The 14,356-nt window shown below is 42.5% G+C and overlaps 1 protein-coding gene across 3 annotated transcripts in view; it reads left to right on the top strand.

Annotated features, from left to right (window-relative positions):
* Positions 1 to 14,356, top strand: part of galnt17 (polypeptide N-acetylgalactosaminyltransferase 17) — a 49,130-nt gene that overhangs the window by 28,180 nt on the left and 6,594 nt on the right. For all 3 annotated transcript variants that reach the window (XM_032591031.1, XM_032591029.1, XM_032591030.1), the window contains 4 exons: positions 8,910 to 9,084; positions 10,196 to 10,393; positions 11,283 to 11,400; positions 11,826 to 12,011. In XM_032591031.1, the coding sequence (XP_032446922.1) occupies positions 8,910 to 9,084; positions 10,196 to 10,393; positions 11,283 to 11,400; positions 11,826 to 12,011 (677 nt within the window). The remainder of the gene's footprint in view (positions 1 to 8,909; positions 9,085 to 10,195; positions 10,394 to 11,282; positions 11,401 to 11,825; positions 12,012 to 14,356) is intronic.

Raw genomic sequence — 14,356 nt, 5'->3', positions numbered from 1 at the left:
TCCTATACTCCTCATCTGTCAGGAACTGACCTTTTCCTGGCTGGTTTGATGAAGCCGGAGGGTTGGTCTGTTTCCCTTGTGGTCCCGGTGGTTTCTGCTGGAACGGCCGGTTCCGGAAGTTGGATGGCGGTGCTCCTTGTTGAAACGGTCTGCTCTGGAAGTTGGATGGCGGTGCTCCTTGCTGGAACGGTCTACCCTGGAAGTTAGATGGTTGTCTGATGTTAACCCTTCCAGGTGGCTTTGCCGGTTGGCTAGCCTCCTTCTTCCTTTTGTCCTCGTAGTACTGCTGTTCCAGGTCGAATCCTTGCACTGCTACATCCATCTGAGCGACTGTTGTGCTTCTCACTGGCAACTTCACGAACACGATCTCTCCTCTGCGTCCTTTTGTCACCTCACGCAGTACTTTCACATATCTCGCCGGAGAAACGGTTTGCTTAAGTGTGTGCCAAAGTGGTTCCAACCGGCTTCCCCTGTCCAGCCGTCCTCTGGCTCTCTTCACCTGGGACTCTTCATCATCCATGTCCTCCAACACCAGCCTTTCATAGTTGCTCTGTGCTGAATCTGTTCCAACCATCGGGTCCGTAGTCACGCTGGTCAGCCACAACTTTTTGGCTCCTTCATGGTTGGTGGTAGACAGCACGGTTGGCCAAACATCTTTCAGATACTCTTCATTGTTTTCGTCTGCGTTTTTACTCCTAATCACCAGCCTTAGATTCTTCAATTCGGCGTAAGCATCTTGTCCTGTATTAGTGGCAGGTGGCTGAGCTGACACCTCTGGTTGTCTCACCGGGATCTGCGGTCCTGGCTCCGAAGACGTCGCCTGAGGTTCCTCTTCGTCAGCTGACACTTCGTCCAGCTGCTGTTGAGTTTCCCTGGAGTACTTGTAGGCGGCTTTCTTCATTCGTCTCAGCATCACATCATACATAATTCCAATGTATGCGTTCCTGAAGTTGGTAGTCAGGGAATAGTGTGCTGTCAGGGTGGAGCAGGATGGTGTCATCAGGATGTTAGCCCATTCTCCGATTGTCGCTTCCACCTCGAGCTGCACCCGGTCTCCCAACCTGCTGGCCCATCCTGCCGGGATCTGGTACTCGGTTTGGCCGACCTCTGGTACATACGTACGCCGTCCGTCCTTAGCCTGCACGGGACCCCAGGTCACGTCTCTTGCCAGTCTCTCGGAAGATCCTTCGATGTCAAAAGTTTCTATTTCTTTCTTCTTACCCCGGTGCTGTCCTGTTCGGAGTGTCTTATGCTCGGCCGGTAGTTGCTTTGGGTCGGAGAAGACGCTGCCGTGATCGCTCTCCTCTTCTTCTTCTCCAGGATGTTCGATCTCCGGTTGCTCCTCTTCGTCCTCTGAGTCGCTGATGTCCTCATACTGCTGTTGTCGAAGAGGTTTTCTCCTGGGGGAGTTCAACGGGCGAATCTTGGCTGGTTTCATCGGTCCTTCTTCTTTCGGGACCGTCGGCTGCTCATTCTTGACTCTTCCTGTGTTGGGCTTTTCCAATGTACTGCGGCTCTCTTCAAACGAGAACTCCTTGACGTACTTTGCTGCGGGGAACCCTGGTTCAACAGGTGCCTCCTTTATCTTTATCCTGGGTGGCTGCACGGCCTTGGCTTTACCTATCTGGGTGGTGCTTGAAACCTCACTCTGGGGAATTTTTAAGGGATATTTCTTGACTTCTTGTGATGGATGGCTAATGCGGCATTGCTCCTCCATCTCAGCTGCCAATTGCACCCCTTGTTCAGTGCGGAGTCGATGCAGACGGGGGTCAACCACCACCACCACCTCTTTGAACACAAAGAAATGACTGTTGGTCTTGGCTATATTCACCACTCCGTTCTCCGCAATTGATCTGGCGGTGTCCCTTGGCAGATCCGGCGATCTCAGTCCCTGTACACTCACCACCGCTCTTCTCATGCCTTCGTTGCTGGCTGCCACCAGGCCCCGCTCGAGTCCGTGCCACATCTTCTTCCGATATTCCTCCAGACTCTCTCCTTCTCGGTAGACGTCAATCGGGACCAGGATTACAGCACCATAAGGGAGACTATAGCCGTTCATCAAGACTACCTCTCCCCTCGTTTTTGGGCTACAGGTAGCTGCCAGCAATCTTAAATCTGCTGTATAACTTTGCCCTGCTTGGTCCTCAAGGCTGCGTCTGAACTTTCGATTGTGGATCTTGTATCTGTCATTGGTGAACACAATCAGTCCGTCACCCTCAAGATCCCATATTCTTCCAATAACCTGATAAATCCGGAGGCCGGTCTGCAGTCTAAAGTTGCTGGCCCCCGGTGGTATTTCGGCTAATTCTCGGGCCATCCTCCAGGTGTCCGATTTCTGAGTCTTCTTCTTGGGGCGGCCGGGGCCCCGCTGCTCCTCGTCCGATTCCTCCTCGTCCTCGTCGGAACTGCTGGCCGCTGGGGTCTCTGTAGGTGGCAGTGGATGCCTCCTCTCCGTGCTGTGGACTCGGGGATGAAACCCGAGCTCCGGGTCCCGTTGAGGGGACCACTCCTTGGCTGCATCCTTCCACTGCTCCTCCGTGAGTCCGCCGACGAGCGCTCCCTCGGGGTCGTCCTCATCCGACTGTTCGGGGGGGATCTCCTCGTTCCGCGATGGACCCGGTCGAGCTGGGATGCCTCCGTCGTCATCATTGTTGTTGTCACCGCCGTCGTTGTCGTCGCTGCCGGCCGTCAGGTCTATCAGATCCTCTGGAACCTGCTTCCGTTGACGAATCGGTGTCGTGGCTCTGCTGGGCAATCGGGACGGAGCCTCGGCCACCTCCGACCCTGCCTCTTCGAGGGCTTGCTCCTTTTCCTTGCCTTCTTTGTCTCTTTTGTAGGCACGCAGTTTTTCCAGGGCCTCCGAACACTCTTTGTAATGGCGCACCCCCTGTGCTTGGGGGTTCACCAGGATTCCGTCGATGCCCGCTGCTATTGTAGCGGTTTTTACCACACGATCATACTTTTCGGAGGGGCTGTAGATAGTCCGTAGCGTACCCTCCGTCCATTCTTCAAGGAGCTTGGCGAACCATTTCAGCCATTCTGCAGCCTCTGTCTTCTTGGTAACCTTCACTGGGCATTTGACGACTCCCAGACGGTGACCCTGTTTAAGTTGGGTGCAGTAGTATACGTGATGCCGCACTAGGATCTCCAGTAAGTCCTGAACCCTGACCTTACTGGTGTTGTAGTGAGAGTCAAAGAACATTCTTTTATTTATCTCAGTCCAGGATTCCAATCCATCACCGAGCAATATCAGCTGTACAGGAATTCGTGTTAGAATAGATTGGGAAAGACGGGATTGATGATTTTCCCCGTCTTGGCTGATGTGGCTTGCCCCTTGTCCCATCGCTGGCTTCCGTAGGGGATCCAGTTCCCCTCTTTCTTCGTCTTCACTCATAGTTGTCTTTGTCTTTCGAGTCGCCTATCCCCCAAAGCCTCTCTTTGCGCTTTCGAGTAGGGATGGGTCCAGGCTGTGTTGGCTACTGGCTTCACTGTCTGGATCTGGTCATTCCATCCTCAGTAGAAGCTTTCCCTCACCTGCATGCTATACAGTTACTGCGAGGGTTGTGACTGATGGCCTTATCAGTCACCACTAACTCTCTTCCCTAAGAGTTAGTGACCCAAGTGAGCTATTCAGAGTCTCACATCTGTTTTCACTGACTTGGTGTCTTTGGGGCCCGCCTACTCAGTTGTGCGCCGCCCCACGTTGGGCGCCATGAAGGTTATCCTGCAATAGTCAGCCCCGCCCACTCCTCACAACTTCACAGGGCTGCCTACTGACCAGTTCTCCGTCTAACAGGTCCGGAAAATCTCTGAGACCAGGGTATTACCCTAAAAGTACTCTATAAGAGATAATCTATTTAAACTGGTGGCGAAAGTGATTCGTCTAGCTCTAACTACCTCCAATCCAGAAGTTATGACCCTTTACAGTTAAGAAACAATCAGCTGAGTAGCCCTCGCAGCTGCATAATTCCAATAACCACTTCTGTTAACGGTAGCCCACTTTCTAAATCATAACTTGCACTTGGAACCGGCTAGATTATGTTTAGTGACTTAGATGTAAGTCCCAGGGTCATTATTTACTCTCACCAAAGGAAATTATGAAGCCTCCTATTTACTGGAATCATGTACATTAGTTTTACCTTAATTAAAAAGAACTGGACAAAGATTAAATGACTCTATTAATTCCAATGTCCACCAACCTCATTAGAATTTCATAGTATAACTTTATTAAGCAAGCTTAAGCAGGGATATGCGACATACAAATCAATAATCAATCGTATATAGATCAAAGACAGTGTAATAAAATTTACATGTACAATCCTACTACCCTATCTTCTTTCCCTAAGAGATAAGTCGCACGTTCTGAAATGGAATTTCAAGGAGCAGATTCAACTCATACCCAGAAGATGGTGGATCTTTTGGCAACAGGAATTTTTAGCATCCTTGGTTGAGGTCTTTGCCTTGTGTGGAAAAATCCTCCTTAGAAAGGAAACAAAGCAGAACGGGTCCGAATCCTTTTGCAAACCTCAGTTCCTCATCCCTGAGGGACCTTTGTCCTTCCTCCAAGTCTGGTTGCAGAGTTTGAAATTGTTGCTGGGTTGAGACGAGACCAACGGCCGAATGAAGAACCAGAGATGGGGCGATGGGACCCAGTCCTTGTCGTAGCGGTGTGAAGTCCGAGCTTCCCCGTGGTTCTGAAGTGCGGTCCGTAGCTGCTTCTGCAAGTTGTCTCTCCTTTTGCGCCGCCGGACTGGGAACGGCTGGTTCCTCTTTTCGGTCCCTTTTTATACATTTCTCCACCCTGTGTGTGTATGGGAGGATTTGGGCTACGTGACTTTCCTCACATCTGCTCATGAAAAAGCCCCTACATTTCCCAACCTGTTTTTGCTGACCATAGTGGAAGTTCCCGTACTTCCTCTTTTTCCGTTGCTTCAGCCAAACTCACCGCACTACCCATCCTGTGCGCTCTGGCCATCTGTTCAGAACTGCTTGCGACATTTCCTGTTATCAGGACCTCACCCATACATTCCTCTTCTTTCTCTAACTCACTTTTCCATCTGTTACAATCATTAAACACATTTAACCTGTATTAAACCCATTTGAACATTGACTTCAAATTATCACAAGTTTGATCCTTAGTTAATAATTAATCACATCTCTCACTTATTATAATTCATCAACCATAATCGTTTCATAGTTAAATCATTACAGAAATCAAGTTAAATCATTACAGAAATCAAGTTAAATCATTACAGAAATCATTACAGATCATATTTCAGAAAAAGTACATTTCAGAAGGTTATTATGTGATTATTGGTAGTCATTTTACTAATTATATTCATTCATATTCAACTTAATTAACTTTTAATCAAACTACAAGATTACTTATTCTCTCTCAGGCCTCTATGCACCTTTTCTGCATGCACCCGAAAAGATCTCACACCCTATGCCAGTTTTCTTGACACCATTCTGAGCCAAAATGATCAGATTTTGTCATATTGACAGATTTGTGCACATTTGCACGGTTGAGGTGAAGAAACCACCAAATACAGATGTGGCGCTAGCAGCAAAGCAGTAGAAAAAATACACATTTGGTGAATATTAGCATACAGTAGAGTGATTCACACTGTAAGGTAAATAAATATAATCCTGCATAAAAGAGGATTAACAGTCTAACTCAGCAGAATCCATTTCAGAAACACTCAGAGGTAAACACAGAAACTTACACTGCAAAAACAAAATATTACCAAGTATCTCTGGTCTAGTTTCTATCAAATATCTTAGTACACTTGAAATAAGATAAACTAACTTAAAAGTAACTTTTTAACAATATATCGAAGCTTGTTTTAAGTAAATAATTGGTTAATATTAATGAAAATGTTCTAGTTCTCTTGGCAGATTATTTCACTTATAGCAAGATATTTTTCCCTTGTTATACTTTAATTTTAATGACGGTGAAACTAGAACTTTATCATTATTAAGGAATTATTTACTTATAATAAGCCTCTATTTCTTGCTAAAAAAGTTACTTGTAAATTAGTTTGTCTTATTTCAAGAGTACAAACATATTTACACTGGAATCTAGCGCAGGAATACTTGGTGAGATTCTGGGTTTTTGCAGTGTAGAATACTTCCATTTTAGCCTCGTTTGCAAGGCTGCGTGTTTGGATGCATGGTGTGTGTGTGTGTGTGTGGGGTGTGTGTGTGTGTGTGTGTGTGAGAGAGAGAGAACAAAAACACAGGATGGGAAATTACTTTGTGATCAAGAGCGCGGGTGAGAAGGACGGAGATAAGAGCAAAGAGAAACACACAGAGGGAATGAGAAATGTGTTTTTGTTTTGGGGGGAATATATAAGTGTGTGTGTTGGTGTGTGTAGGGAAGAAAGCAGAGGTTGTGTTCGACTCCGGAGGGAAACGGCTGATGAGTTAATTCATGGATCAAAGGTGGAGCCGTAGACTCCCCTCGGTGTTGTTTGGAGTCTGCTGCAGCTTAAAGAAAGCACCGCAGGGAACCATGAAAGCAGATTTGCGTCATCTTTCTGCTCCACTGTATGCCGGGCTCGTGTTATGAAATTCATTTTTGCACATTTGTTTTGAAGCCTTCTTTTGTGTGTGTTTGTCTTTTACTAAGTCAGGATCAGAAGAAAATAAATGATCTCCTGGCAAATTGTGCTGATTTTCAAATAAATCTAAAACTATATGGAGTAATATAGAAAATTTTTGTTTGTTCGTTAGTTTTTGGCGTGTTCGTTAACATTTCCAAATATATGCCACTTGTATGTGTTCTCCAGTGTGAACTGCAAACGATCTGAAAGTGTCCCGCATGCGCAGTGGAGGGCGCAATAACGTCACACATAGAGAGGGTGACCAGTGGTTTGCTAAAGTAGAAGAAGAAGAGCTCGGTGTTTGCGGAAGTAAAGTGGATGCTAACGGTGTATGAATGACGTTCAGGTGGGATGAATGAGACCTGGCTGTACAGACTCGGGTCAAATGTGAAAAGATCAGATGAATATCGGACATCCAGGTGGCCTGTGTCGCATTCGGAAAACAAAAAACAAAAAACAATCCGATCAGTGTTGTTCAGACTGTTATGAATAGATCGATCAGATATAAGTGGCATTAAGGGGAAAAAAATCGGAATTGGGTCACGTCAGGCTGCAGTGTCAACATGTCCTGAGAGCCTGCTCAGTGTTTTGCCAACTGCCATAAAAAAGTAGAAGAAGAAGAAATGCTCAGTGTTTGCGGAAGTGGACGCTAACGGTGGAGCATAGGTTAAGATTTTGAAGTTGTTATCCAACCGGAGCCAGCATATTAGCAACTTAATCCTCATTATAGTCTGCCATGGTGGTTGTTTTTTCTTCGTGCTTACGTATCAGGACGCAGAATTCTTCTTCTTCTTTTTATGGCGGTTGGCAAGCAACTCACTGATGTGCATTACCGCCATCTACTGGCATGGAGCGTGGATCGGGACGCTACATATATATTCTCCCACAAATAAATAAATACAATAAATAAAGCTTATGTCCTTTCTATCAATTCCGTTTTCTTAACGTAATTCATTAAAGAACAAAAATATTCAGAAGTAGAATTTCTGTCCAAAATATCTTGTATATTTAACTGTAATTTATTTTCTTGTAATCTGCATACTAATTCAGTTCTTTCAATGGAATATTTAGAACAAAACAACAAAACGGGTTTTACTGTCTCTTCTTGAAATCCAAATTTCCTGTTGGATGTTTTCCCATTTTAAATAATGTACTATTTAGCCCCCTTTGACCAAAACGTAATCTGGATATAATGGTTTCCTCTTTTTTATTTCGCAGGACGCAGAATAGTGACGTTTGTCGAGTATGAATGACGTTCAGGTCAGATGAATGCGACCTGGAGGTTCAGACTCCGGTCACATTTGAAAGGATCAGATACGAATCGGTGGCGTTCAGACTGTCATGAAAAGATCCGATACGGGTCGCATTAAAAAAACCACTTCTGCAGTGTGAATGTAGCCTAATTCAGTGTTTCAGCAGGGCGAAGTGTAACCCAGAGCTTTGCTGTTTAACTGTAATCAACAGCCTGAGTGTGCAGGTCCGATTCCTCAGCTGGGATCGGCTTAATTTCCTAAGTCTGTGTCCTTCATGCTCTTCTTTCCATTAATCTGTCTGGAACTGAAAATCTCTATGTTCAGAGTAAATTATTCTGCTGGCGCTAACCCGATGCATTTTCTGTGAAAATGTGACAAGGTCAGACATAGCAACGTTTATTCACAGCAATGTACATGCAGCTGCGCCTGCAATCATTTGTAAAGATGTCAAAAAGGTTTAAAAGGAATAAATGTTGAAGGCAGCGACACTAAAATGTACTGACCTTCAATTTGACTACTAAATATTTTCTAAACAGTCAATAAGTTTTATAAGTTAAATATTTAGCCATTGCAACTAGCAATTTTTCATCAACATTAAGGAATTACTGAGTTTAAACAAGCTCTTATATATTGCTAAAAAGTTGCTTGTAAGTTAGTTTGTCTTATTTTAAGTGCAGTAAGATATTTGCACTAGAAACTAGACCAAAAATACTTGGTAAGGTTTTGTGTTTTTTGCAGTGTAGTGATGAAAATAGGCTGTCATATGATCAAAATCAACAAACATCTGTATTTCCCGAAGGTTCTCGAATTATTCCTGTTTTGAAGAGTGACTTTATTTTTTATTATCAGCCCCTATAAGGAAAGCTATAAAAACTTCTGAAATGTTTGAATACAGTCACTTTGATTATTTACCACAGATAAATAACGTTTGAAAGGTTTGATCGCCTGTTGCCAGATTGTTGGTCTTTAATCTACTGCAGAGTGAATTTATTTTCCAACTGGGATTAGCGAGGTGTGAGAGTTTTCTGACTCGCTTGTCTTTGGTCTACAGAGCAGCTGAAGGGACCGCTGGAGGATTACGTGAACAAGCGCTACCCTGGGCTGGTCAAGATCGTCAGAAACCAGAAGAGAGAAGGACTGATCCGGGCCAGAATCGAGGGCTGGAAGGTGGCGACGGCGGAAGTTACCGGGTTCTTTGATGCCCATGTGGAGTTTACTCCGTCATGGTGCGTACTGACCTTCATCTTTTCTGTAATGATATTTTAAATTTTCTTCAATAGGCAAACAAATTTTAGCCTCTGCAGAGATTCGGAGCAAAAAAAAAAAAAAAGGAAGCGCCCATTAAAACATCGTAGAAATCTGATTCGCTTTAGGATGTGTTTCTATAGCAACACAGATGCAGTTTGGCTGAGAAAACAGTAGAAATGACAAAATCAATAAAAAAAGTTAAAGTTAATAATATTGTTGTTTTGAGACCATGTTGAAGTAATATAAATAACCTTTAAATTCTAATGAACATTTAACACTGTAACTGAAGGACATTTTAAATACCCAAAATAAATAAACAAAACAACAGAAACAACAATTAAAAAGAATTATTATGAAGTATTAAGTTGTTAAGACTTAACTAAACAGTTAAAAACATCAGACTGAAAACTTTTATCATCCAGTTTTTGGTAGAAAAACTATAAATCAGGCAAATGGAAACTATTGAGCTTGTTTAATTTATTGCGACTGGCCTAATGACAAGCTTACTTGTATTTAAGTAAAGTTATGTCAAAGTAACTGTACTTTCACATTATTTAGTTTCTTTTCCATGTCTGGTGCAGATAATCATCCCGTCTGTTTTTCTCTATTTCTTTCTTGTTTTGATATTTTTTACATAAACATTTAGGAGGAAATTAAACGATAATATAAACTATTATTGATAAACAAACGCTTTCCAACCTTCAGGTGTATATTTCCATCTGCCCACCGTTTATCGCATTAGGGTTATTGCTAGGCTAAACCCCCTATTGTTGGTCACCAATTAAAGCTTCCAGTATCAATACATTTGCAGCTATATTGTCAGGAACAAACGGAGCCTCCAGCTGTATCAGAGGATTTAATTCAGCCGTTCTTATCAGATTCTCATGCAGTCTAAGACGGGATAAATTTAATTAGCACTCAGAGGATTGGCGTTCTGAAGCAGAAGTTGAGATAATTAGAGCGGATTCATGAAGACAAAGCTTAATACTCCCTGATTAAAATTTGTGAGAAGTTCAGAAACTTTGTTGGGTTTGTGTGTGCGTTTTTTTTATTTTATTTTTTTAAGTAACGTGTTTGCGTTGTGATCAGGGCCGAGCCGGTGTTGGCCAGAATAAAAGAGGACCATAAGAGGATCATCCTGCCGTCCATCGACAACATCAAGCACGACACCTTCGAGGTGGAGCGCTACGAGAACTCGGGCCACGGCTACAACTGGGAACTGTGGTGCATGTACATCAACCCGCCCAAGCAGTGGTGGGACGAGGGGGACATGTCTGCACCTATCAGGCAAGAGACACTCACCCTAAATACTGTAAAAAAAAGCTTTAAATACACGTCCACACTGTGGCAGTTCTTCATATGGGCGGTTGTCCAGGGCGGCATTAGAAAAGGGCAGTCACCCAAAAACTAGAAAAAAATATTAAATGATATAGGAGTTTGTATTGAGTCAATAATTCCTTTATATTGATGAAAACATGCTAGTTCCACTGGCAGATTCACTTAAAACATTTTTCCCATAAGTGAAATAATCTTCCGGTGGAACTAGAACTTTTGCATCAAAAATTAAGGTATTATTGACTCAAAACATTCTCCTATTTCTTGCTAAAAAGTCACTTGTGAGATAGTTTTGTCTTATTTCAAGTGAACTGAGACATGTTCACTAGAAACTAAACCTAAAATACTTGGTAAGATTTTGTGTTTTTGCAGTGATTTCTTTTTCACACACTTTCTGCTACAATCTGCAGCTTTAATATTGATGAAAAAGTTTTAGTTCCACTGGAATATTATTTAACTTGTAACAAGACATTTTCCCCTAGTTATAATTGAAATAATCTGCCAGTAGAACTAGATCTGGGTTGCTAGGCAACCGGCTGGGCTTGGCAGGGGTTGCTAGGTAACGGCGCAGTGGAACATTCTACCAATGGAACTAGAACCCTTTCATCAATATTAAGGAGTTATTGACATAAAACAAGCTTCTGTATCTTGCTGAAAAGTCACCTGTAAGTTAATTTTGTGTGTACTAAAATGTTTGCACTAAAACTAGACCAGTAATACTCGGTAAGATTTTGTGTTTTTGCAGTTATGATTGCAAAAGCTGTGAACTCGACAGGTTTTCCTTACAGTTTCCAAATTGTCTTTATCGCTGGTATTCTTCTGGGGATTTGCTCTGCTGCAGGACTCCTGCCATGATCGGCTGCTCCTTCGTGGCCAACCGGGACTACTTTGGGGAACTCGGCCTGCTGGACTCGGGCATGGACGTCTACGGAGGGGAGAACATTGAGCTGGGCATCAGGGTTTGTGTGTCACCCACTTTCCTTTTGTTCTTGAGCACTCTTTACGCCCGCAGGTTTAAATGGAGCAGTGGCCGCTGTAGCGTGGCATCACTGATAAATGAGGCCCCATTAAGTCTCCAGGAGGAGCGGTCCTGTGTGTGCCGCCGACAGCAGGCCCATAAAGATAAATAGGTCACATGAAGCAGGAAGGTTTGGGAGTTTGCTTCTGCACACTTTGATTTAAAAGTCTGTCGTATTGGATTATTTTAAACTGAATTTTATTAAATTCTGCAGCGGAAAATCAAATACTACGTCCCCAGCTCTCATTTAGCGAATTCTAAGCATCAGAGGATAAAATAAAAATTCAAACCACCTTCATGAATACATTTTTTATAGTTATTTTTGCCAGCCCATGTTTAGATGCTTGTGGAACGTTTTGCCTGCAGGTTTGGCTCTGCGGCGGGAGCATGGAGGTGCTGCCTTGCTCCAGAGTGGCTCACATCGCTCGAATGAAGAAACCTTACCACAGCAACATCGCGTTCCACACCCGGCGCAACGCTCTGCGTGTGGCAGAGGTCTGGATGGACGAATACAAATCCAACGTGTACCTGGCCTGGAACATCCCCATGGAGGTGAGGAATTATGATGCTTAGCTTGTTTACACTTTCATTTGTACCAATCTCCTTAAATTTGAGACACAAACTATCTCAGGGTGTTTTCATGCCTGACAATCCAGTAGACTCGGTTTGCCTATAAGATTGTAATTTTGACTTTATCAAATGCATTTTCAGATGCAAATGCACTGATGTTGGAGACTGTTACAATCTGTGCACTGGGAATAAAGCAAACATTTGATTGGGGATCAAAATTGCAACATTTGTTGCTTTTCAGCTGCTGCTTCTCTTTCACACTGAACTGCGTCCAACCAATCAAACCCTTGGACAAACAGTTCCCCTCCTCACCTGGTGGGGGTGCTGCAACAAGCCCCACATGAAAGAAACAATATGTCCATTAAGCTTAAAATTTCACAATTTGACATTTTGAAAATAAATTTGTGTAATGGAAACGGCAACTTTGAAAATAATTCTCGGTTTTTGATATAAAGTTTTGGCGCTAGGAACAAGTAGGGTTTTTTTTGTATGGAAATTAGTGCATTCTGGAAAACAGTTTTTATTGCATCACAGCTGCATTTATTGCTAATGTAGCTGTTTATACGCTTCAAGTGATTAACAGCCGGATGTTGCCACTGTGGGAAAAGAAGAAGACAACAGGAAGTGGTAGGAGGATGATGGTGCTTGTCTTTTAATGACTTGTATTTTATGAACAAACTTATTCACATGTGATTTTAATTGCCTTTCTTATTTAGTGGAAGTTTTGCGTAGCCTTGTTATGGAAACAGAGCTACTGAATGCAACTTCCTTCTTCATTAAGTGTAACCAAAAATGGAGTGGCATGAAATTTTAGAATAATAAGATCTTTACTTTAAAGAAAAGTGTTTGAAATCTGTTGAAATGTTCCTAAATAACAAGTTTAGTTTCAGAGTTTAGCTTCAGGGTAATATTCATTGTATTGTTTGACTATCAGGATAAAGATTTGCTGCAAAACGTTTGGTAAGAGTTTCATCTGAACGACATCAATCTCACAGATTCCCAATTAACTACGGCAGGGTTGCTCAATACGTCGATCACGGAAGGTTTTGAGTTGATCTCGGCAGCAGGTGACAAACTGAACGCCGCCAAGAGGCTGAGACCAGCACGTCCTCTTCTGACGCGCTTTATCAAAATATTCAAAGATCCAAAACGTTTGTAACTTTATTAAATAATAAAAATAAATCAACAAAACGTGTTCAAGTTAATGATCTCAGTAATTATTGTTTCAACAAGGTGTTGGCCAATTCAGTGCGTTTTGGTTCAATTTAAAAAAAAGAAAGAAAAAAGGTGAAGATCGACTCTGACGAGCAGAGCAGGAGTTTAAATTAGCTAATCAACCATCGCTGTGTCCAGGGCAGCGCTTGTTAATAATCGTGAAATAAATATCAAGCCTGAAATGTTATGTTTTTGACGTAATCTCTGCTCGGCTTGCGGGGTGCAGGCGGTTGTCATGAGGTAGATCTCAGCCGGCTGGTGACAGAAAAAGTAGATCTTGGTCTCAAAAAGTTTGAGCTCCCCTGAACTACAGCAACAACAAAAAAAAGTTAAAACAGATGGTATTTATAAAATATTTTGTCTATTTTCCATTTAAGTTTAGCTTCAACTTTACAGATCCTCAATATTTTTGTTCTGTTGTTTCCCCTTAGATTTTTATTATTCATTTGCATCAATTAGTACATTCTTAACGCAAAGTGCTATTATTTTATTTACTCATACCAAATCCTCTGAATAATTAGTGTTAATAACACAACATAATGTAGCTGCTTATACGCTTCATATTTCCTCTAATCCTCAACAGAAATTTATATACTTAGAACCACAGAAGTACAGAAAATGTGTTTTTGAAAATTAATTAGGTGTAAGACACTGCAGACATCTTACCGCCCTGTCTGTGTTAATTTAGTGCAGCGATCACAGCAGCATCATACTAATTAGCACATGGCTAATTGGCTTACATGCACTGATTTCTAAAGCAATTTTTATACAAGTTCAGCAAATGTTCAGGCTGTCCCTGATAGGGATACACAAATGCTTTGTATTTTCTTTACATTAACTCACTAATGTGCTCCAAAACAGGGGAGCAATGCAGCTAATCTACAAACAACCTGCTATCTCAGACGATGTGTCTAACTTTATTGTGTACATTTAAAGGCAATGTAAGAAGAAACTACAAGTGAATCATATTTAGATGACTGATGTTACTAAAACAGCAGAAAAATAACTTTTCAGACAGAACAAATTAACAAAGCTGTACAGCATAAACCTGTTGCTAATTTCTAGCTAATTCTTAAAATCTCTTCTGATTAATAACTTTAACTTTTGGTTTG

Source organism: Xiphophorus hellerii, chromosome 18, assembly GCF_003331165.1.
Source record: "Xiphophorus hellerii strain 12219 chromosome 18, Xiphophorus_hellerii-4.1, whole genome shotgun sequence".
In the NCBI taxonomy this organism is placed as follows: Eukaryota; Metazoa; Chordata; class Actinopteri; order Cyprinodontiformes; family Poeciliidae; genus Xiphophorus; species Xiphophorus hellerii.
This window is presented reverse-complemented; position numbering and strand designations above follow the sequence as displayed.